Here is a 25,383-nt window from a genome sequence, read left to right as displayed (position 1 = left end):
GAGTGCAAATACATTTGTTCTTGAGCCAACTTCTAACCCATTAAATTTTTTGTAGTTTTTCTGAATCAGATATGTGTTTATTTAAAGTCAGACAATTAATTCATTTTTCCTTTTTTTTTTTATTACAAAATCCAATGTAACCATGCATCAAAATCAAACTAGTTTCCTCTAATTATATTATAGATTAAAAATAATGTTATGTTTGGTTTGAAGGAAAAAGAAGTGAAACTCTCTCTCTCTTCCTTAACTAGGGCATCTGCTTTATATAGTAATAAAATTTTTCATGTACACTCATAACACTTTATATAATAGTAAATGTATTCAGATATTATTCCAATGCATTTTTTACATTTCATGAAAACAGAGAGGTAAAGTCCCATGCATAGAAGCAGAAGAAACAGAAGAAACAGAAGGAACAGAAGGAAGAAGAGAAGAAGAAGATTACAAGTGTGTAAAGCTAAAATCCTAATAACCAGAAACTGTATGGAACCAACCTAATGAAACAATAATAAATTTAGTGCCTCAGCCTGCAAAATTCATATTAAGGTCACTGATCAACAAGAAGAAAACAGGAAAAGAGAGCCCTCTCTCTACTACATGGTCTTATTCATGTAACCCCCGGAGCAATGGACCATGCCCTCCGGCTATCCCCTTTCATTTATTGCTGCTTTGGATGGACGGTTGCTGGGTAATCAATATTCAGTCGTTGAGGAAATGGCACCCATCAAAGCCTGTTAAGCAAATACCAGAGGCAGAGCAGAGAGAGGTTAGTAAATTAAAACATCACAATTTATTAGAGAGAGAGAGAGAGAGAGAGAACGTAAGTGCAAAATTGTGGGCCATGAGACCATCCATCTTGGGTCTACTATTATTTCTCTGTGTTGACTATAACCATCTTATATCACACCTCCATAAGGCAATTTCTATGAATACTAGTTGATTGGTTATGCATTTTTTTAAATATGAATATATTTATAATATTCTATGAATATTTAACATGTAAATGAGTTTTTAGTTCTAAATATACATAATATTAAAAATTCTAAATTTTTCTCGTTTTTTGGAAAATCAAAATTATTTGCGTTTTCGACATTTCTCTCCAATTATTAGTGTACCTTTGCTTTTCTTTCCTTTTTTTTTAGAAAAATTTTGAATTTAGATGTTTTCCTAGAAAATATTAATGTACACGCTGCTAGGCACAGAGCACTTAGATAGGTCTGGGTCTCCCTAACTTGCCACCTAATAGATCTTCTGGGTCCTACTCCTACACCCACCTAATAGACCAGCTGGGGCAAACAGACTACAACCCTCCGATTCTAATTATGGATAGATTAGATTGTTAAACTGAACCCAGATTTTGGCAAAGCCAATATCTTAGGTGGGACCTATTTAGTGTTGGGTCCCATCTTTGAAACATTGAATAGTTGGCAACTTATGGGGCCCAGACCCATCTAAATTCTGAAGTGTCCTCCTGTGTCCCCACACTAGAGATTAGAGAAAGTATGAAGGAATAGTCCGCAGTGCTCAGAAGTCAGAAATCAAAACTTACTGGGATCAACTGTGATAAGCATGGCCGTCCCTCCGAAGTCACAGGTGCCTCCGGCGAGTTTAGTCTTTTGCCAGTAACTATTAAAAGCATAGGAAGCGTGGGCGAACAATGTATCTGGGTGGAAGCATGATCCGTTGGGCTGAATTGACTCACAATCAGCTCCAGATCCACAAGCATAATTCATGGCTTCTTGAATGATCGGATCAGGGACGGAGGGCTTGGCGACGCACCACCTTGGGAAAGTGGCTCCGCCACTAGAGGGTGGTGGTGGCACGGATGGTGGAGGGAAGACAACTGGTGGGAGAAAAACCGTGGGACTAGGAACAAAGATAGATGGGCTTGGCACGTATTCAGGTGGGCTTGGCCCAAATTCTGGTGGATTGGGCACTGTCTCGGGTGGGCTAGGAGAAGACTCTGAAGGTGGGCTTGGGATGTAGATGGGGCTAGGGGGAGTGGTCCCATACTCTGGGGGACTAGGAACATAGACTGGTGGACTTTGAGATTCTGGTGGGATGGGGATGGGGACGGTGGCAGGTGGGCCTGGAGGTGGGCTTTGGATGGGGAAAATGGGGATCATGTAAGACGGTGGTGGAGGGGGTGGTTGTGAATAGATGGTTGGGGTGGGTATGATTGTAGAAGGAGGTAGGGGGGTAAATGGGGGATAAACACAGAAGGGAGGGGCATTCTCTGGCAATGGCATTGGAGCCAAAGAATCAAATGGTGGCAGGTTGAATGGAGAACCCACATCATAGGTTTGAGAACTGGAGGGATCTGAGGCTTCATTCAAGTAGTCCAAATGCTTTGACAGCTTCAGCTTCTTTATTGCTTCCAGGATTGGATTTCTTGGGCGTGCAGGAGCAGAACCTTCAAGCTTCAACAGTTGCCTTGATCTTCTAGCATCTGCTCAAACCAGGAAGCATAACAAGTAGTAATGATTAACTGTTTGAAGTTTTCACAGACAGAGAGAGAGAGAGAGAGAGAGAGAGTTACCACAGAGAGTGAAGAGAGTGGCTGTGATGGAAAAGCAGAGAAGAAGAGTGCAGAGTATCAAACAATGTCTTCTTGGACTCATAGAGAAAGGAAGGGAGCCAGTTGTGATGAAAGCTTTGAACAAGGAGAAATTCTTCTGTTCCAATCACCCAGTAAGCTGTAAGCAGCAAGCCCCCCCTGAAGTTTGAAGTTCGAACACTGAGAAGAGTCCTCTGAAACCACAATGTAAACACTTGTGGTGCATATAAGCAGCATGGCAATGGCTGAAGCATGTTTAAAAAAAATAGAAAAGAGAAGTGGGGAACAAGAGGCCGGCCATAAAGTGGGGTTCTCCGAGTATATTTTAGCACAAGACTTGATTCTTTAGGCAAGCTTTTTTAATACATGGACACCTTGCAACAGATGTGTCAATGAAGAAACGTGTTAGTGGATTAAAGATACGAAGGGGAGTGTGTTAGGGAGAGCTGTTTTGGGGCTTTAGTCTATCTCCTTTCTCTTCGTACTTCTACTTGGCATATATGCTTGCTTGACATGAGAGAAAAAAAAAAAAAAAAAAAAAAAGTGTGGTTTTTCTGCCCTTTTATTTTGCTTGTTTTCTACTCAATCTCTCTCTCTCTCTCTGGTAGGTTGCTTAGGTGGCATCCAAAAGCTTTCCATGTCAGCATTTGATGTGGCAAATTTGTCCCAACAGAAACGAGTCATTCTTTTCAGTTTTCACCATTTTAATACTTTACACGTATGCACTTTAGCCGTGGCTGAAATATTGAAAAAGCATGCAAGGATTGAACACTGAACAAACACCGACACTGTAATGCACATTTTTGCATAACGGACTTCAGTTCCAGGAATTTATGGTAAAGTGGGAGAACCAGCCAGCCAGAGAGACAATACTGAATAATTGTGAATCATGACAACGTATGTAAAGGACTGAGTTCAGCCCGTGCTAGGCACGGGCATGTATCTATATAGAGGAAATGGATCTTGTATTTCTAATTTTTTTATTAAAATATTTTTTTTGAATTTGAATTTGGTTCATTAAATCTTACATTTAAGGTATTTTTCTTTTTTCGTTAAATCCCACTAATTAAATTTAACATTAAAAACCTAATGCTTGCAAAGTTCAATAAAATGAGTCTGGATTACCTACCAACAACATAAGTTACCCTAACCGTATGTCTCATGCATGGCAGGTCCCAATCTATTTTCTAAAGTTGATTTGTTTTTCAAATTTGTCCTTCGTATCAATTGCTCAAATGTAAAGCTACAATTTTAAATTCTCTATTTTTATTGTTCATAAACTTTGTATTATTCTCCCTATAGAAATGAGGCTCAATAATAATTGTATGGGTATTTTGGATATTTTTGTGCCTCTTTATAGAAGATCCTAACCAGGGGATCTACTTGCAACTGTGTAAAAAAGTTCAGAAGAGGTGATTGATTGATTGCAAATGTTTTGGCAACAATCAGAAACAACTTCAAGAGAGGTTTCAGCAATTTATGGTGGCAATCTTGGACTGGAAGCTTTTTATCGTAGGAGTAGCAGTCCTAATCATGGTTGAAAGTATCGATATGCCTTTGTGTATCAGCAGAGGTGTATTGATACTTAGATACATGCGGAAACATGGGTTTTTTAGTTTTTTTTTTCAAAATTTGGTTTTGGGGAGTTAAATATATGTATTTTTCATTAAAAATGTGGGGTCCCGAAATTTTGAACCTTGATCCTAATGGGATCCAGTGTTGATGAGAGGAGGAGAAGATTGAAGAGCTGAAGCGAAATGCTGCTAAACAAAAAACTCCAATTGTTGTGAAGGGGAGAACCATGTCAAAACCATGGGAAAACCCCAACCATAGACAAAACCCTAACCGAAACCTTGCAAAGAAACTCAAAAACATCAAATTCTGGCAAAGAGCAATGATAGGAAACCATCACCAGACCTAACCGCAAAGAAAACAAATAATCGATGCAAGGACACCCAACAACACAAGATCTAGTAAAAAATACTCTTTAACCAAGAACCTTGCAAAGAAAGAAGAGAATGGTTTAGAAAACATATATTGAGAGGGGATAAAAGAAAATGGAAAAAAATAGAGGAGAGAAATAGAGTGAGAATAGAATCAGATTCGAAGGAAAAAGAGAAATGGATAGGGTTTCAGTCAATGCAAGTCCATGTTTACACTGCTTGAACAGCCTCTTGCAAACTTGCATTGGGAATATCTCCCCATGAAATAAAACACATAAGTATAGAGATATTATTCCCAATACAAGGCTGTAAAAGCTGTTCAAACAGTCATTGCACTGATTGAAGCCGAATTCCTCTCACACCATCCAATTTCAATTCTTGAAAGGATAAACTATCCACGTGGTGGAATTGACAAAATTGTAATATATATACTAGTAAACATGTACGTGCATTTGCACGTGACAGTGCCTTCAATGAAGGTAGATATATTTTGTTTCATACTTTCATGCATTTGTTGTGTTAAGCCTTATCTATCTATTGATGATAAAGTGTGGGGGTTATACATGCTATTTCTCTTTCTGATCCCCATGACACTTTCGTTATAAAGACTCTTTAGTAAACCTTTTCTTGCCCTCTTTATGCCTGCTGTATGCTTGAACAGAAGGGGTAGAAAACGTTCAGTGAAAATTTCAGAAAGAAGCGGCATTCGCTCATTTACAAGTAGTATAGATACATACATGAGAGGAGAGAGGTGGTAGAGTTGCAGGCAAAAGAAATGCCATTTAGTCTTAGAGCAAAACAATCTGAAATAAATATGTAGACAAACTAAACCCGAAGAATCAAGAATGGATTACCCTATCTTCTTCACAAATTGCCTTGATAAATTACAAATCCCCTTCTGCATTACAAAGACAGAAGACAGGTATAGTCTTCTTTCTTTTTAGTGCTCACAATCCAAAGTAAGGCACCTCTGTATTGCAATGTATTACAAGCACTGTTTACCGTTTTGAAGTAGGTGTTAGTACTACTACTAACTTCTGGTGAAAAGCATGCTACTCCTCTGTCCTCAAGAAGCATGAACGATGTTTCTCAGGCCTGGGGGAGTTTTCTTTTGTTCCAATTTATCAGGTTGTGATAACATAGTGCAAACATTAAAATTACTTGGGTTTCCTATGCCTTCTTTGTGGGTAAAAAGTACTGAGGAATACTGGAACCATGCTTAGCCGTACTAGCACGCTTAGGAGGGTGAAGCCAGCCCCGGATTTCTTTCTGGATTTCAGGTGGCAGCTCATCAATCACTGAGGGATCAATCTCATCAATGTTGTAATTCCATGCTGGCCTTCTCTGTAGGTCCTTAATCAAACTAGGTCTTCCACTGTTGTTCCCAGTATCATCCTGTGAAGATACTTCAAGTTCCTGAGCTTGATTAGATCCCAAGCAATTTTTAGTCCCTGAACAAAAATTCACCGCTAATCCAATTCAGGAAGGAAATAGAACAAATTGAAAAGGAAAAAGAAATACCATAGATTCTGGACCTGATCCTATGAAAGCGACTTACCTGATGGAGTCATCCATAAAGGTGATTGGGTTGTTCCATCATCCACCTGCTTTGATGAAGAGCAAGAAGAATTGGAGACTTTGAAGAATCTCAAGATAGAACCCTTTCCCTGCCACAAGCATTTGGTTACCACAGGCTAAGAAAATGCTTTATGAATGTACCATCATATATTTCACTATGTTGCATTTTAGTAAAAAAAAAAAAAGAAAAAAGAAACCAAGAACAAACTGTTCACTAATTTTCTGCTTTCTTCTTCACCTTTTGCTTTTAATTTTCTGAGTGATTTCTAGTAAACTACCAATATCTATTTTGAAAAAGCAGCTGAGTTCAATTATAGGATTGGAAATAGTTTGTTAGGTCAGTAGATACTAGGTTTATGTAGGTTTCAATCCTATATTTTGTCACAAAAAAGCTATATCAAAAATCAATAAAAAGATACATGTAAAATAGCACACGAGTGCACATGGAATGGAAGGAAAAAGGCAACAAAATATGGAATAAAAAGAAAGGAAATAAACAGATTGTAAGGACTAAGGACACTCTTGCTTACTTCACAAGTGATATTGGTATGACAATACCAACTTCAATACATATTGAATTGGTGGGCATAAATTGCAACTTCTCAAGCACTCTTGTCCAATATTTTTAAATAAAATCCTTCCTATAATTGCATATGATGTTTTCCTCCTAAGCTGCAGTATTTAATGTGTACACAACTACACATCTAAACTAGTTAAGCTTCATATGCAAGATGTATGCAAATCTTAATAGATAAAAAGTCCATGTTATAGATGAATAGACAATTTAAATGGAAGGAGTTTCATATAATAGCTAAATAGTTAGACAACAATGACAAAAATAGAGACATGGAGAAACATAGGGGAGAGATATAGAAGGATATACTTCTCACATCATAACAGTAAATTTGAAATAAAAAATAGGCTGGTTTAAAGTAACCTTATAGTCCTGACTTTCCCTTGTCTGTTCGCGGTTGAGAACAAGCTTGACACAATTAATTCCACTCTCTTCCCTTCTAGACCCTTTCTGTGGTTTAGCTTGATTCTGTCCCAAAGAGCTTTCATTTCCTGAATGAGAACATACATCACCCAACTCAGGAAGCAAAATTGGAAACAAGAACCAGATTGGGACTAGAGGCATCAAAATTCAGTATGACCTGAAAAATACCTGAGGGTGAAAATGGTACATTTTCTTGGATGTTCTCATTTCCTGCTTCCTTTGGTGAAGAACTAGAAGACTCACAACCTTGAAAGAATCTCAATATTGAGCATGTTCCCTACCACATGCATTTTTCACATGATAAGATGCATCAGCAGTAAAAATATGATATAAAACTTCAATACATTTAGGTTCAAGCAATTAAAGTCATATATCAACCTCAGTGCCAATTTGGAAAAAGAAAACTTCATGCTGGTCATTTTGCAAGTAGGAACAGATTCATGCAAATGGTCCAGAATGTAATTAGCTAATGAAAAAAAAAAAGCTTTCTAGAAATTCAAAAGGGAATTTCATCTAAAAAGTCAAAAGGAAAAAATTAAAAGTAGAAATGTGCATAAGCTTGAAAAGAGGCAAAGCCAATTAGCCAAGAATTCTAGATATTTGTTAGAACCATCTTAATATTTTCTAATCCATATATCAACCTTGGTTCCAGTCTGGAAAAAGACTTCATGTAGCTACTCCAGGATAGTCAATGTGAGGGCTTTGATGTCAATGGCCAGGCTGCAGATTCCTGTTTTTATTTTTTAGATTTTTAGGTTTCCCGTCTACAGGTTTTAAATATTTTTAAAAACAAAAGTGGTCTTCAAATAAAGGCCTCATAATGGAAAATTTTTAATTACTCCAACCATCCATTTATCAAAAATAGCTCCTATACTCTGAAGCCTTTTTTGCTTCCTCTAGAAACATGTTATCATCATCATTTTTTTATCAAAAACTGATTTTATTAATCAAAGAAATGGGATATGAACATTACAGAGAAGCCCACTATGAGAGGAAGCCTCAGTTAGCCTTCTTAAAATACAACATATCCCATTAAAGGATATGTTATCATCATCATTTTGCAAGCCTTCTCTCATATATGTGGGTTCAAATAGATAATCTTGCTCCACTATTACATTCCATATAGGTAAATGTCCTTTGTTGGACTTCAAGTCATGGTTGTAATCACACAACTAGTTCCAGCTTATAACCTACATAGCTCAGTTGCAGGACCAATCAAATTTTCCCATCTATCAGAAAACCTAAAGAATTACTATCCAAATCAACTAGATAATATTACTATTGGTTAACCATAACATTATTAAATATTTTATCTTGTATTTTTTTTATCAGCAAATATCTTGTCTTGTATTCAACTCTGAAACCTTAATCAATTCATCTCTCCTGCATCATTATGTGGACTTAATAAAATTTATCCAGATACTATTTTGTTTTTGCAGATGGTAATAAAATCCAACAATGTAAGCAGGGAGAATGACGATCTCATTGGTGGCTGTTGGTTAGGAAAATTGGGTCCTGGGCCTCAGCTTCAAAGTTTTTCTCCTCCCAGCCTATGGGTTAGTTGTTGAATGCTGTGAATGCATGGAATATTCGATATATTTTAGTCAGGAGTTGGCTCCTATCCTTGGAGTTCTTTCTGGCAGGCTTGTTGTACTTTCATAAGCTTTATGAATAAAATTACTTTACCTTTTTTATCAAAATATAAAAAAGAGTTCATTCTCTAAACGCATAGAGTTCAAACCAAAGATGCCGGATAGGGAGCTATTTTAAAAAGTTGTGTTGTGTGGAAATAGACCATGTTTTAAAATGTCCACATATTTCCTAGTATTTCCATGACATATAGTCATTTCCATGGGTATTGACACTAAATATTACTGTAGTAAAATCTACTGGCACTATGCAGACTACACAAGATGGTATTATAACAGAAGTAATATTGTTATATGAAGTAGCAGAATTATTGCCTGCCTAATGGACATGATTACCAGTACCACTTTGAGCCAGCTCAAAATTCATTTTAGATATGAAGTTAAATCTTAGTTTTCGTTTGTGGATTAGATTATTTGGTTGATCTATGAGAATCACTTACACTTTCTATGAGTTCAAATATTGTTTGAGCTCACTCTATTGTGCAGTTTTGGCTCTCAAAGTTTACAGGATAGCTTCACAGCATAGTGTTTATTCTCTTAACCTTAGGCCCCATTTGGTTCACAGGAATAGGGGTCTGGAATCGGAATCAGAATGGACTATTCTGATTCCAACTGTTTGGTTGGGCAGAATCAGAACCCCATTCCCATTCCTGCTGGAATGGCATTCCCCCATTTGAGGGAATGGTCGTTCCCTGCCCCTCCCTTGGGAATGAAATTTCATTCCTGTTGATTCCAATTCTCATTCCCATTTCTGTCTGAACCAAACAGACTATGGGAATAGACGATTCCGATTCCGGAGGAATTCGATTCCGATTTCGAATGTGAACAAAACAGACCCTTAGTTTCTTAGTTTTGTTTGACGGTTTACAGGTTTAGAACAATATAATAATTTAAAAGAATGTCTCTAATCTTCTTTTATCAATTCAAAAAATATCAATCTATACTTTCGCATATTTTACAATGTTTCCACCAAGTCTATAAATTTTACAATATTTCCATGCACATTTCCAACATGCTACCTATATTTGGATGACCAATAATTTCCACTGACACTGACATTTTAAACCCTGAAATAGACCTCTTTGTCTTGACCTTTCAGCTTGGCTTCAAATAAAGATGTAACCATCAAAGATTGCTATTATATCATTGCTGGTAATATGATTCGTCCTCCTCGATTATGTCAGCATATGACCAGGAGGGCGATGCTTTGAATCTCATCAAAACTCTAAATCAGCCCAATTGACTGGTTTAAAGACCTTGTGAGGTTCCTGAAAGGAAAAAAAAAATCTGGTTGGAGTTTATTCCCCCAGATTTTTTTCTTATGTTGATAAATCAGTGATAATTATTTTCCACATTTTAACCTCCTGACCTTCTGCTTCAAGTATTTGGAAGTATATTTTTCCCTATTTGGTTGTAAATGGAATTCCCTAAGAGATATGGGAAGTCTATTTGAGGATACCTTTTTGAAGTCACCAAAAGGATGAGGAAAGATCATGTCGAAGTTTTGATTGGTGAAACTTGAAAAATCACGGAACATCAGGTATTGGTCATATATTCAAGGAAAGCAATGGTGCGAACATCAGGCTTGGCTTCAAATAAAGATGTAACCATCAAAGATTGCTATTATATCATTGCTGGTAATATGATTCGTCCTCCTCGATTATGTCAGCATATGACCAGGAGGGCGATGCTTTGAATCTCATTGAAACTCTAAATCAGCCCAATTGACTGGTTTAAAGACCTTGTGAGGTTCCTGAAAGGAAAAAAAAATCTGGTTGGAGTTTATTCCCCCAGATTTTTTTTTTATGTTGATAAAGCAGTGATAATTATTTTCCACATTTTAACCTCCGGACCTTCTGCTTCAAGTATTTGGAAGTATATTTTTCCCTATTTGGTTGTAAATGGAATTCCCTAAGAGATATGGGAAGTCTATTTGAGGATGCCTTTTTCAAGTCACCAAAAGGATGAGGTAAGATCATGTCGAAGTTTTGATTGGTGAAACTTGAAAAATCACGGAACATCAGGTATTGGTCATATATTCAAGGAAAGCAATGGTGCGAACATCAGGCTTGGCTTCAAATAAAGATGTAACCATCAAAGATTGCTATTATATCATTGCTGGTAATATGATTCGTCCTCCTCGATTATGTCAGCATATGACCAGGAGGGCGATGCTTTGAATCTCATTGAAACTCTAAATCAGCCCAATTGACTGGTTTAAAGACCTTGTGAGGTTCCTGAAAGGAAAAAAAAAAATCTGGTTGGAGTTTATTCCCCCAGATTTTTTTTTTATGTTGATAAAGCAGTGATAATTATTTTCCACATTTTAACCTCCGGACCTTCTGCTTCAAGTATTTGGAAGTATATTTTTCCCTATTTGGTTGTAAATGGAATTCCCTAAGAGATATGGGAAGTCTATTTGAGGATGCCTTTTTCAAGTCACCAAAAGGATGAGGTAAGATCATGTCGAAGTTTTGATTGGTGAAACTTGAAAAATCACGGAACATCAGGTATTGGTCATATATTCAAGGAAAGCAATTGTGCGACAAGGTTTTAAAAACCAACCCAGGAACGGAACAGCTTTGACCACCGGGTTCTGGGTCAGCAGTTCGACCATCTGGGTCTTTTGACCTATTAGGGTAAAAAGGATGCATCATATATATTATATAGGTAGATAGATGGAATAGATATAGATATGTGTGTGCTGTGTGTGTCCCATTGCTCTTTTTATGAGAAAAGAGAAAAGAGAAAAGAGAGAAGGAGGTGGCTGCTGGCTGGGAAAGGAAAGAAAAGAAAGAAGAAAGAAAGAAAGGAAGGAAGGATGTGGTGGTGCTTCACCGGCAATGACAACGGCGGCGACAGCAGATCAGATCCCTCTCTCTCTCTGTGATCTCGGATCTGATATCTCATTTCAATCCCTCCCCCATCTCTCGATCTCCTTTCTGTTAACACTTCCTTAAAAATTAAATAACATTTTAGTAAACCGTGAACCGCTGCCTGTGTTGAACAGTTTAGTGGTTCGACCGCCCAGTTAGTGGTTTTCTGACTAACTCAACGTTTTTTTTCCAAAAAAGCAGTCAACTTGAAAACTGGACCCGGATATGACCGTTTCCCAGGCCAAATGGTCGACCAGCCAGTCTGGTCCAGTTTTCAAAACAATGTGGTGCAATTATGGATTGCACCAACGGCTGAACTACTAGCACTACATTAGGGACTGAAGTTAGGGATTTTTTCTTTTCTTTTTTCTGTCAAGAAGCTTTATTAATAATTAGGAAAAAGCATACAGGTCTTACACCCTACAGAGTGATTAGGTTCAGCTCCAGAAAAGAGAAATTACTAATACAGAATATTTACACAACTTGGCCCCAAAACATGCTGCCCCTCAATGCCCCTTGTTTTGCCAAACCATCTGCCAGTCCATTAGGAGAGTGTTATCCATTTCACTACAGCTCTCATATCCACCATCATCTCTTGATTTCCCAAATAGTATATCTGTATTTCTATGAAATTGTGTAGGTTTCATCTAACCACCCAGTAACTAGTCTTGAATCTCCTTCAATCACTAGGTCATTGATGTTCAAATCTTCTCTTGAATCTCCTTCAATCACTAGGTCATTGATGTTCAAATCTTTTTGTCATACTTATGCCATGGAAGATCGCCTACGTTTCTGCCTTAATTTTGAATCTCCATCTATAGGACCCAAGTACATTGCAATGATATTTCCTTCTTCATTTCTGAAAACTCCTCCAATGCCTTCCATATCTGGATTTCCCAACCTACATCCATCAGAATTAAGTTTTATATAGCCTGGTCTAGGAGGGGTCCATCTAGTAATGGGGACTATTGTAGCTGAAGAAGAATCAGCCAACTGTTTCCAGTTTCTGAGGATGTCATCTGTGATATAAGGTGAAAAAAATACCCAATGAGCAACTTTGGTGGAGATAATATCTCTATGATTTCCTTAACAGGCCTCTCCTTGTTAGTTGTTACTGAAAAGGTGTGCATTCCTTTCTTCCTAGATAATTATTAAGCTACAGAAAACTCATAGTGGAGGAGATTCTTCGGTAGTAGTGGGATGGATTGAACAAGACAATTCAAGATTATGGCAACACAGACATGTTGAAAGGGGAATAAAACAGTTAGCAACGAAAAATGATAACTCAAATTATATGGACACAACGATTGGTTAATAGTATGACAGATGCATTAGCAAACAGAACTGTATCAGAGGGTTTTTTTTTTTTTTTGATCATCAAAGGAAACAACTGTATCAGAGGGTTTTTTTTTTTTTTTTGATCATCAAAGGAAACAACTGTATCAGAGGTTCACTTCTGGGGATTCTGATCCCTAAGGATTGTACAAAACAGAATATGGATAATGATGAGTGGGGTAGCATAGGCAACAAAGAATATTGGGGTACATGTCACAAATCTTTGTAGATTCTACATTCTTTCATTACTTATTAATAAAATGTGGACACCTACCAATCAAAAATAAATATTCTTTTAAGAGCATGTAGGGCCAGCTTTGCAACCTTGTACTTTTCACCATTTTCCTTTGCTTTATCTATCTTTTTGGAGAAGAGAATTTACTTTTCTATTTTGTCTAAATTTTCCCCTCTCTTTTGGTTTCCCTTGTCATCCAAATTAAGGATATATTCACTTTCTTTTATATTCTCTTTTCCTTTCTTCCATTTTCTTCACAGATAAGTTAAGGACATTTCCTTGGATGAGGTTTGTAGTCGTCCACAATTTTGAGCACAAACCAATCAAGCAAGGTCTGAGGCTGAAAATGATGGGAAATTCCAAGGGCATATACCGTTGAGCAATGACCAATTGGGGGACGAAGTGGAAGGGATATGGAGGTTGATGATGGATTATCTGGAAGAATGGATAAGAGAGTGAGATTGAGATGGGTAGAACTAAAAATGTAGAAAATAAAGTTACTAGAATAGAAAGAAGAGGTTGGTCATGATAGTGAGAAAAAGGAGGAAGAAATGGAAAAACTAGCAGAAACTATGGGTATTAAAATTGCTGAACAAAAGAAGGGGGAAAGGGTGTCTAAACCTAGGAAAAGAATATCAGAGATAAAAATTCCCACATCCTCGCAGAAGATGCAAAAAGGAGCACCAAAATGAAGTGAAATAGAGGTCTTGTGAATCTCCATGAAGATGGAATTTGAGAGGTTTAGGTAGTATAAGGAAAAGAAGAGTTGTGAAGGACTTTCTGAGGAGAATTAATCCATCAATGGTTCTGTTACAAGAAACAAATATTGTAGTCAATGAAGTGGGGATGAGAAGCATATGGGGATCAACGAATAGGTGATGGGATTATTTACATTTGGTTAGGGCCTCTAGGGGTGTGCTAATAGCTTGGGAGGAGAGTCAGGTGGAGTGTGTTGAAGAAAGTAGGGAATTTTACAGTTTTGGTAATGATCAAAAGCAAGCCAGAAAGGGGATGGTTTTGAATGGTGATTAACCAATGTGTATAGTCCCACTTCCTACAGTGATGGGGAGAGTCTGGTTAGAATTGTATGGTGTTAGAAGAGTGAATGAAAGAGCTTGGTGCCTACCAAGTGATTTCAATGTTACAAGATTATCCTCATATGTGCATGCTTTGCAAAGCAAGAGGAGAGACAATTTCCCATTTATTGGTCTCCTCTCCCTTTGTGAGCTATGTTTGGATGAAGGTGTGCTCTCTCTTCAGCTGCAGGTGGGAAGTACCTCAAAGGTTGGCAAGCTTGTTCAATCCAAACTTCATGAGGCAACCCAAAAAAATAAAAGTGGCAGAATAATGTGAAGGGCATCAAGAGTAGCATTACTATGGGTGATTTGGAAGGATAGGAATGAAAGAAACTTTAAGGAGAAAAACAGTTCAATAGTGGTGATAGTAAAGATTATAAAAATTAAGGTGGTGCATTGGGTAAAAACTCTGGACATCTTCAGACTTCTCAGTGGATAATGTGTTGAGAACATGGGGAGAAGTTGCAAATACTTCTAAAGTAAAGTAGAAGGCCATATGGTGTGGCAACCACCAGCTAGTCATGGACTAAAGCTAAATTTTGATGGAAGTTCCCTAGGCAACCCAGGACCAGCAGGAATTGGGTGAGATTTCAGAGATGTAAATGGTGTTATAAGGTTTCTACTCAGGAATTATTGTTTGGAGATTCAATTAAACTACATATATCAAAACATGATATAACAAACACATATTTTTCTTAGTGTCAAGAGAACTGCTACATAACATAGGAAATGATAAACTAAAGTTGAAACTTACAGGTGGTATATCCAATATTTTACTTGCTGATACAGAAAGAGCAGTTACTCCCCATCCATTTTTTTGATTCCCTTGGATCTCAACTCTCTGTGAACCAAAGAATTCACGCAATCCAGATTCAAATAGTTTTAAGGCGTCTTCTTGGATCTTAACAGTGCCATATCTTAATGGGCATGACTTGGAAGGAAACTTCTTGTGCGAATCTGAGTCATTGGTCTGCAGGTTAACATATTCTTAATGTTTCTACATATTGCAATGCGGACCACTATGATTATCCAAATTAGAGAATTAGAATTGCTGCCTGAACAAGAGATATAGAAAACAGGGGACTTTATACCCCCAGCAATAAGATAACAAAGTACCTTGTACACCCTAGCATGCAATGTAAGGGTTTGTGCGATCCTCCTGTTTTGGTCCAAGTCAGACTGAATGCGTTCACTCAGTTCTTCACAAAGATCATTTAGCCAACGCTCAACCTGGATGAAAATCATGAATAGGATAAATACCGTAGAGTATTTCATCACTAAAGAAAATGTACTTTTATTTTACTCACTATAACTAGCTGGCCTTCCAACACATAATCCCCAATGGCAGCTTTTTTATTCTTTTGTCAAAGGGTTCAATGCCTCAGACTGAATCTAAGACACAAACTAATGTAGGACCACCTACTTATGTAGGAGGTTAGGAAGTTTTTATGAATTTTTTATCATAGTGGTCAAGGCGACGCCTAGGCGACAAGGCACCCTTGGAGTCTCGCCTCGCCTAATCGCCAAGCAGTTTTTTATAGCGTGTTATAACAAACTTTTATATTCTTAATTTTTTGAGGTTATAATTATAAAATAGACATTTTAAAACTAAAATATTCATTTTGTGTTTATATACTAATTTATTTTTGTTACTTTCTTATTTGTTAAGGTTTAATCAACACGAACATTGCTAAATGCTGAATTGAATCCTCAAAGACTTCAAAACCTGAACCAATAAGTAAGAAAGAACATAAAATGTTGTCCAATCAATACATTTTCTTATTTTTCTTTATTAATTTTGTGTTTTTATATACTAATTTTTTCTTCTTCTTCCACCTTTTCTTTTCTTCTTTTCCTATAACAGAAATAGGGGTTCAGCCCCTATATTTTTCGAATTTTCTTTTCCTTCTTTTTCTTCTCATGAATATGTTGGAATATGTTGATTTTCTATACTTTAACATGAAGTTTATACTTTTCTTATGAAAATTATGGATATTTATTAAGGAAATATGATTATAGAACCTAGGGAACTACCCTAGGATACATGTTTTTACTTAAAAAAAATCCATCGCCTAGGCAACACCTAGGTGCCCCCCCTGTCGCCTACCCTCACCTTGGCACCTTGAAAACTATGTTTTTGATTCTTCAACTCACATAGAAGATCACTTTGGGGGTTTTAGTTTCAAATCCTTCAATTACTAATGTCAAAAGGTTACGAGGTATCTAATATGCAATGGAAAGGAAGAATCCCTACAAGAGATTTTTTTTTTTAAATAAGGTTGGTACTTTTAATTTCATAAAGGTTTCCTTGACGTGGAAATTAGCAGCTCATTTAGTTAGATTCTTGTCCATGCCTATCAAGTGTTCTGCGTAAATGCTCATTGTTTGTGTTTTTGCATTTTAGGTGGCAAATGCATTTGAAAAACCAGTGTTGGAATGGGATACAAGAAAAAACTGTTAGAAAAGATGGGACAAAACTGTTTTTCTTATAATAAAATTAAAATCTTCAAGAATTCCTCACTATCAATGCTCCTTTAGATTCTCCTAGAATTTCTTCCATATTTTACTTTTGAAATGAAATCAAATGTAAGAATTGGATTGTAAGATTGGTGTTATGACAAACAGTGGAGTTCATTTTATCGAATCTAAATATTCAAACCACATCATATTTAATTTGGATATCGAATTATCAAATCAAATTCAAATATAGTTTTTAAAAATCCATTGGATATCAAATCGAATTCAAATATTCAGGATTCCTTAACAAATTGAATCTGGATACCCTATCTGAATTTGATTTGATCCGTTTGCAACCTTATTGTGTGGTTCTTTTGGGCTTGTTCCAGGTGGTGGGTCCAACCAGGTGTCACCTTAAGGCAGCCCTAAGCCCATATAGGCTAAAATTCCAAGATTTTTTTTTTTTATCAATAACAGAATTCCAAGAAGTTTTTCTGAGGAACCTAAAAGTTATCCTGGCCTGAGAAATTCTTTGATAAAAGGTAGGGGAAGAGGGAGATGTCTGCCCCTCCCAAGGGGGTCAGCTAAGCAGAAGGATGAGGGAGATGTCACAGGTGGGAGCATGGGCCTCCCAAGCTTGGTTCTTCTTGGTCCTAATGAGTTGGCAGAGAATGCCATGCAACCTAGCTCAAGAGGGTTGTTGGTTGTGCCTGAGATCTCTTTGGGCAAGGGTCGGAGGGAGGTTTGTGATAATTCTTGCATTGGTTAGAGGACAGTCTAGGGTTCAGGTGGGTAAAACCAATGTTTTAAAATGTGGAGGCATGACGCTATGCATTCCACTACCTAGAGGCGTGAGGTGTAGTTCAGAATGCAAGAGGCGTAAGCCTCCCGAACACAGGGAGGCATAAGCCTCCTTAAGAGGAGGGGAGTTAGAAGGAGGATGAAGAGGAAGGGGGGATCTCATTTTTCTTTATTTTTAATAAAAATCTTTTATATTAAGAAGAATAAAGGTGCATGACATTAATTGAAAGGGGGCAGGGGGCAAACCACTTTCTTTCCGCTAACCTTTTCTTCCCTTTCCTTTCCTTTTCTTTCCTTTTCTCTTTTTTTCTTCTCTTTCTTTTTCTGTCCCTTCCCTTTCTTTTCCTTTCCTTTTCCTTTCCTTTTTTTTTTTCTTTTTTCTTTTTTTTTCTGTCTTTTTATGTCAGATGTGCATGAGGCACATGAGGCGTACGCCTCTTGCACCTGAGGCATACGCCTCAGAGGTGTCAGCGCCTCTGGCATATGCCTCAGGGCATTTTGGGAGCACCTCACCTGGAGGCGCGCCTCCAGGGCCATAAAACATTGGGATTGTTCTTTTTGGGGGGAGAAGAGAAAGCTAGACTACTAGAGACTTTGGACAGACAGCCTTTCAACCTAAGGAAGTCTAAAGATTCTTGTTATGAGCTGGCTGAGGAGTAGTTTGAGGATGCTTGTGAGGTGGACGGCCTAGGTGCTTTTGACAAAAGTGGCATCCCTGTGTACAAGAAGGTGAAGCAGCTCATGTACTTTCTATGTGAGGTTAGTGAAGGAGGGGGAAGAGGATCTAAGAGTGTGAGGGGCAAAGGCAGAGGCAGGCGAGGCGGAAAAGCAGTATAAGGTGCTTCTTTCTGCTGGTCTTTTTTTTTTTTTTTTGTGGTGTTTGGGTTGGGATGGTTATGCTTCTTGTGACATTACTGATCAAAAAATGCTTCTTGTGACATTTTGCTTAGAGTTGTGGTATATTTGGGGTATGGGGTTTGGTGTCCAGTAGGGTTCTTCCAAGTGTGGTAAGAGACTTGCTTGGCCTTCTTTTTTGTATGTTTTGGGAATGTCATCTTGGGGTTCTTATTATTGGGGTGAGGATCTGCTTGGGCTGCAAAGCCTATATATATATATATATATTCTTTTTTCTTTATTTTCAAAAAAAGGTCAAGCTTGGAAAAACCTTGCATTACAACAACATAGTAGTTAGGGCTTCAATGGGTCAGTTCTACCTGACAGACCCAAACCGACTGAACCAATTGTATTGCTGCTTTTGTGATTTTTACCTGATTAATAATTGGATTGGTTCTGGTTCTTGCTTGTTCCGAACTGAAACCCGAACTGCTTATTTTGTTAATAATATATAAAGGTTTGTAGGCCTTTTATAATTTTTATTATATTTTATGTGTAAAAGTATAATTTGATAGATAATATATATAAGATAATTTTGATTAAAACACTTGAATTATTAATATATAAATAATTTATTATTTTACTGTCATTTTTATTAAGATTAAATTATCAAAGACCAGGTTTTAGGTTGTTATTTATTTAAATAATTATAGCTGTCAGTATAATTGGGTCTAATCGGGTCAAAGCTGATTATTAATCAGGATGGTTCTAGGTCCATGGTTTTGTCCCGATTAATAATCAGGATGGGACTGGTACAGGCTGCCCCGAACCATACGCAACCTGTTGACACTCCTAATGGTAGTAGAATGGGAATCCAAAGTGGTAGTAAGCTAGTTCGAGCAACAAACTGTAGGCCCGTGGAAACATTTAAATGGAAAAATGAATTGACCAACTATGGTCAAAACACTAGCAAGACAAGGATCAAATAGGGAACAACCATTTTGGGGAATCAATTTGACAGGGAAAATTTGTAACCTAGGCAACAAAAATCAGGGCTAGGTAGCATCTGCTAGCCCGCAATACAAGGTGACATGCACATTGTACTTATCCTATCAAGAAAAAGAACTACAACAATATCAGGGAAGGCTGCAGAAATTTTCTCAAGACTAAGCTAATAAATGACATGTTATGTACTAGTATATTAGAAATAGCTACTACAGGAATAAGAATTTCCCATCTGTGAGAGAAAAATGATCTTACAGAAGTAATTTTTCTCAAAGCTTGTTGGCCAGGAAAAGTCTTTCCACAACCATGGCTCTTGGGAAGAAGACGTCCCTGAACTTCATCCCCACTGATGCCTCTTGCTATATTCCATAACCACGTACTGGAATGAAAGTAGAAAGTATCAGGTTGACATTTTGTTGCAGGAAATGGCAAGCTTATGTCAATGATTATGCTGAATCAAATATGAAAAGTTAATAAATTATACTGCATTCAAAGTGGTAAACAGTGCCTCCTGATCCACTTAAAGCCAAGATCCAAGGACATCTCATTTAGTTCACAGATATTGTTATGAGTACATTATATACAAGAGAAACAGGTTAAAAAATGCCACCCTGTATTTATGCCATATCGTTCCTGTAGCATTTCCTCTGTAAACTGCAATAAATCTCCAACAGTGTTCGCACCAAGGTCACTTTGTAAAGAGGCCCCCAGTTTACCTCCAAGTTGTTTCCTGAAAACTCGTTTTGTTTGAAAGCATAAGAACAATGCCATCAATCCAAAAGGTCAAACAAAAAGCAACTTCATATGCCAAAAGAAGAAAGAGAAGCTTTTTATAAATCCTATAAAAGTGTTTCTCTAACTCAGAACCTACATTTTCTTTATGGGCAAAGTAGCTAGCAACCCTTTCACAGATGAGAATGGAACAACTGTTTGTTGCGCAGGTTTGTTCATGGCACTTGCCAGTTTTGCCAGCATCTGCCAACAATAATATCTGCTAGTCGATGAATCTGAAAGCCAAACATCAAGTGGAGAATCTTTCTGTGGGAGGAAGCTATTTGGAAAGAATGGAACTGCTATACCTTATTGTGAGCAATGCCTGCAGAACATGTAAACTCAGTCTCCTTCAAGACTTGCATCCGAAGATCTGCCACAATAATGGCTCCACAAGCTAATAACTTATCACGACGATCAGCATTGCTCCTACAAAGCCATTCTCTCACATTTTCCCCCTTACTTCCATCCTGGATACAGCACAAACAGCATTATCATATCAAGTTACCAGAGAAAACTAGCCAACATACTGTGAAAACGTTTAGAAATGGAAACAATCACAGTTACAAGCCAAAATTGTAAGAGAAACCTCCTGCATTTTGTTTACAGAAATATGTCTATTTTGTCTTACCTCATTAATGGATTTCTCTTACCTCATTAATCCCTAAAATATGTGATTTTAGGACCTCATCATCAATTGATTCCAAGATCTCTGGAGGATTTTCTGACAGCATTGTTTCAGCTGCATCAGTAATGTCAAGATACACTTCATCAATTGATGCACGTTCACATCGACCCTTTCTTGCAAGAATAGAAACCACCTGCAAGATTGATTATGGCCTACTATAATAGAGGTTTTCAATGTGAATGACTAGTACAAATGATTAAATCTAGAAAAAGTAATATTAGTTCACAAATGACAAACCTCTGAACCTGCATTACGGTACAAATTCAAGTCAGCTTTATTACGTGCAACTGGAACCTGAACCAGATGGATTTGTGGACAAACTTTCTTGGCCTCATCTCCTCGCATTGAACTGAAAATCTCACATACCTTTTAACAGCCTTAGTGGAATTGGTTACCAAAGAAAAGAGAGTGAGAAAATCTGGCAACATTCAACTCACCGCTTCACACCATATTTACGAGCTTCATAACCAACAGCAATCAAAGCACCACCTTTCCAAGAGTTGTATTGTACCACAGCAGTTGGTACACCACGTAACTCTGGCTGTTTCCTTTGTTCCACTGCATAACACAAAACATACATATGCAAGCTTAGGGCAATGCTTAGAAAATTAAAAAGTTGAAGACAGATGAGTGTGGCAACAGAAATTCTTGAAAACATCACCATTGACTAAATTTTCATTATATTTTACACACATGCAGTTTAAACTTCCAAATATCAATACAGACCAATTAAAGAAATATTAGGTTTCTAAATCACTAGAACCAAGAATGTCGAATCACAGAAATTTCAAAATTTTTAGTATTTTCAGTGTCAGAATTAGAGACCTCCAAACTGTGATCTTCAACCTTGCTCAAGCTTTCTAAGCTCCCCAATCAACTGCCCCATCATTAGAAGATTTTTAGGTGAATCAAAAACAGAAACTATTTCAATAAAAAGGAACTTTTCTTGAAATTTGTATGGGGTCATTTTTGAGGTTTAAGAATCATTTCCTGATCAGCACAGAACACCAGCAAGAATAGGTTGGTTGAAGAATCTTTAGAGCGGTTGACTAGCAAGAGGCTAGGAATTTGAATAGTGATGAAGCAGAGAGGTGGTTAACAAGTGATTGATGTTTTTGAATAGGGTTGACCCAAATTAGCATTTTACACTGCTATGGGATAAGGCCCATTTAAATTTTGTCAAAAGCCCAACCTGAGCCCACCCAAGTTGCACCCCTATTTTTGAAACTCTCAAAGAGGGTGTAGGAAGTAGAGAGGCAAGTCATAGAATCTGAATGTTGGTCTTAAAGGTGATTCAAAAGACATGTTAACCGAATAGATGTCAATCAATGCAGTACTGAACAGCTATCAACATCCTGCTGAAACTGCAGACTTAGGTCAGTAGCTGCATTTCCATTGAACTACATTTTTTTTTATTTTTTGAAAAGAGCAAGTATAATGTATTAATATCAAAAGTATAAAGGTCCCATGTATGCAGCCTTACCCCCTGCAGATACACAGAGAAGCCCAGTGAACTACATTGAACTACATTTATGGAAGCCCAGTGCATGAGGCTCCCACCAATGCGGAGTCTGGGGAGGGACATGTATGCAGCCTTACCCCCTGCAGATACACAAAGAAGCTGTTTCCAAGTCTGTTGAATTACATTTGCCTCCAAATTTCAATATTTAAAATTTTGTACTGCCATTAACAGCTTTCTACAACCATTTAATCTCAGGCTTATAAATTATTTTCAAATAATTGAACCTCAAACAACTGCATGAAAACCAAAGTTAACTTGTTAATGCCAAAGATTACAAGGTCAAACAATTTCACAACCATCATCTAGTGCCTCTAGTTCCCATCCTCCAAAGCAAAATCTTAAGAGAAAGGAAAAAGGCAAACTAAAAGACAACACAGTTGAGTGGACTTAAGTGTTTAAAAATCGAGAAGACAACTGCGGAGCAAGGGATTCCTTTAGGCTCAGTTTGGAAGGAGTACAAATACAAATACATAGAGTGCAAAACCTTGTATTTTGTATTATTTTATATGTATTTGTACTGTACACATCTGTATTTGTACTCTTTTCAAACTGAGCCTTAAGTGCAAGGTGTAAGACATGAGAGGTGCCACTTCTGAAAGAAAAAAAAAAAACAAATTAAAAAGACTTATCATTATAACCATATCTGTAATTTCTTTTCATTTAATAAATTTGTTGCCATTTACTTATCAAAAAAAAAGGCTTATCACGTAAGAATAAGGTAATCTAAATTTTGAAGGAAAAATACTTCCTAAAGCCTATAAACTTAATTGGTTAGATCCTTATATTATTAAAAGTTAAGATTGTAACCATGTAAGTCTGTCCTAAACAGGTTTAAACTGTTTAAACTCTAAAACATTAAATTCAATGTTAACCAAATTAACTAATTCAAAAATAATAACATTGTAGGTTGGGTCATGGGTGCACTTGAGTTAGGTGAGGCACAACCCACAAAATGAGCCTTGCATTAACCTGGCATGCCTAATCTTCCATGCCAGACTGACTTTTCTAGTTATCCCAAGATTTTCTTGCAGGGGGATTAAGAAAGTCTATCTTAATTTTATCGACATCAAAAGATGTCATTGTTCTTTATACACCTATTTCTTCTCTGGTAACCATAGCCTTGACATTACCCAACTATTGAGACTGAAAAGTATGGCTCTTATTCATTAGTGAACAGTGGAGAGAAATTGGGTCAAAGAATAGGAGGATGCCATTAAACATAGTTACTAATTCTTCACTGCATATTAGTGATCCCAACCTTTTTTTCATGTTTCAACATCAGGCTGGTATTGCGCAGAGACAAATATTGGAGTTGGAATCTCATGTATGTCAAGGAGTCTGAGTGTCTGATTCAGTGGGATGAAAAAACATGGATAAAAAGAAAATACTTGTTAACAACTTCATTTACTTGTAGAAAAGGGCAAAAATTTCAGAAAAAATAAAAAAGAAATACCACATTAGATAAAATCAAAATGATACATGTTAATTTATACCAAACAAGGAAAGGTGCAAATGACAATGAAATTTAGAAGTTCAACTCAATTTTTTGAAGTATCTGATATGCATTGAATTCAGATCTTAGTGCTGAATAAAATAACCAGAATCTCAAAAGTTTTGGTTGGAAGTCTTTTGTGAGAGTGCCTACTATCTCCTTTTCCAATCACTGGTGGTCCATCATCTTCTGAATTTTTTGTTGAGTTTTGTTTTACAAAGGCTTACACTCTTCTTGCATATAGTTAAGGGCCTCTCACCCTCCTGATTCTTAATAGAATACAATCAATATCACTTATCAAAAAGGAAAAAAAAGAAAAGAAAAAATTGGTTGGAAAACAATAATGCATTGAACCAAAACAAGAATTTTGGTCGGTAAGTTGTAGCAGAGACTTGGGATCAAATCCTGTTGCCACCAGGGTTGGGGGTATATGGGCTACCCCTTCGGTTGTTTAGCCCCATGAAGAAGAAAAAAAAACAAACAGTAGATTGGTCAAACTCTACATGATTGAACTACTTTTTTTTGGTTAACTCGAGTTGCACTGTCAGAGAAGTTCAATTGAGTAGTAGAATGTAGGGCATTGCACTGTCATGCATCTCTAGCTATAACTATACACAGAAAAACTGCCCTGACAGCAAGCAGTGCTCACGGGTGTATTGATTCAAGGCAATAGAAATAAGGTTAACACGGAAAAATGGTGATTCTAATCAGTCTACGTGCTTCATTTCCTAAACTTGCATTAATCAACGGGACAAAAAAAAAGAACAGTTCAACACTAACAGAACTCTTTTCTAAATTCCTTACTGAAATTCAGCACTATGCATTACAATCTGGTAGAAATCAGTCTTAATTCTGCTTAGAAGTGAAATTCGTTTGTGTATTCTTCTATTATGTCGACCACTGTCCAAAAATCCAGCAAATAAACTGACACTAACAGAAAAGAAACCCAACCACTATATATCTTACAGTGTAAGACAGGAATTCAAATGGGCACTTAGGACCATGCCTTCAACTAAGGTGAGAATAAAGACGACAATACATGGCCCTTACAGTTATTAGCTAGAATTGTCAATTCTCCAAAAACCCACCAAGAGAAAGAAAAAGAGAGTACAAAATCAAAAACAGTTTGAAGCTACCAAAATAGTAATTCAAATGGGTATCTTCTTCCTTCGCCATTAGAATAAAAAATAAATAAAAGATTTGTAGAAAGATAAAAGATAAACAAAAATCACATAGAGATAACTATCGATGATGATGTGGATATTGGAAGACAAAAGACCTTGAACGTAGAAACAGTCCATGTCAACATGGGCGATTATGCGAGCAGCGGATGGTTCAGGTCGAGCAACGGGCATCGTCTCTGATCTCCCCTTTGGCAATTTTTTTCTCTTTTCGCCACTACGCTTTGGCACTTATTAGCCTTCCCTTTTTTTTCCGCCAACCGGCACCTACAGCTTTCCTCCCTCTTTTTCGTTTTACCCTCCAGACTCCAGAGTTCCAGACAGGGTGCTCATCAAAAATCGATAAACCGGAAAAGCGAAGCGGATCGATTAAATCGAATTGAAAA

At 37.2% G+C, this 25,383-nt stretch overlaps 2 protein-coding genes across 13 annotated transcripts; both read right to left on the bottom strand.

The window, feature by feature from the left end:
• Nucleotides 1–300: 300 nt before the first annotated feature.
• Nucleotides 301–3,087, bottom strand: LOC148846599 (uncharacterized). The gene is made up of 3 exons (XM_088953442.1): nt 2,540–3,087; nt 1,550–2,449; nt 301–731 (listed from the first exon to the last, which is right to left on the bottom strand). The coding sequence occupies exons 1-3, from the start codon at nt 2,619–2,621 to the stop codon at nt 700–702; spliced, it is 1,014 nt and encodes a 337-aa protein (XP_088809568.1). The 5' UTR covers nt 2,622–3,087; the 3' UTR covers nt 301–699.
• Nucleotides 3,088–5,339: 2,252 nt separating this feature from the next.
• POLH (Y-family DNA polymerase H) lies at nt 5,340–25,378 on the bottom strand. Of its 12 annotated transcripts, none has more exons than XM_088955226.1 (15): nt 25,096–25,341; nt 23,583–23,670; nt 21,240–21,360; nt 21,040–21,151; nt 20,768–20,935; nt 20,423–20,584; nt 20,215–20,318; nt 19,954–20,073; nt 19,599–19,794; nt 15,363–15,476; nt 15,001–15,216; nt 7,244–7,352; nt 7,016–7,143; nt 6,059–6,167; nt 5,340–5,969 (listed from the first exon to the last, which is right to left on the bottom strand). In XM_088955226.1, exons 4-15 carry the CDS (start codon nt 21,145–21,147, stop codon nt 5,671–5,673), a joined length of 1,833 nt encoding a protein of 610 aa, XP_088811352.1. In that variant the 5' UTR covers nt 21,148–21,151; nt 21,240–21,360; nt 23,583–23,670; nt 25,096–25,341; the 3' UTR covers nt 5,340–5,670. The 12 variants fall into 12 exon arrangements, with proteins under 12 accessions (XP_088811352.1, XP_088811358.1, XP_088811359.1 ...); XM_088955232.1 differs by having other exon boundaries at nt 5,340–5,951; nt 19,599–19,722; XM_088955233.1 differs by having other exon boundaries at nt 5,340–5,951; nt 19,599–19,722; nt 21,040–21,168; nt 25,096–25,260.
• Nucleotides 25,379–25,383: the final 5 nt, after the last annotated feature.

The sequence above is a fragment of the Nelumbo lutea genome, chromosome 7 (assembly GCF_056320005.1).
Source record: "Nelumbo lutea isolate HS-2025 chromosome 7, American lotus-T2T, whole genome shotgun sequence".
In the NCBI taxonomy this organism is placed as follows: domain Eukaryota; kingdom Viridiplantae; phylum Streptophyta; class Magnoliopsida; order Proteales; family Nelumbonaceae; genus Nelumbo; species Nelumbo lutea.
The sequence above is the reverse complement of the archived record's forward strand: the minus strand, read 5'-3'. Positions and strand labels throughout refer to the sequence as shown.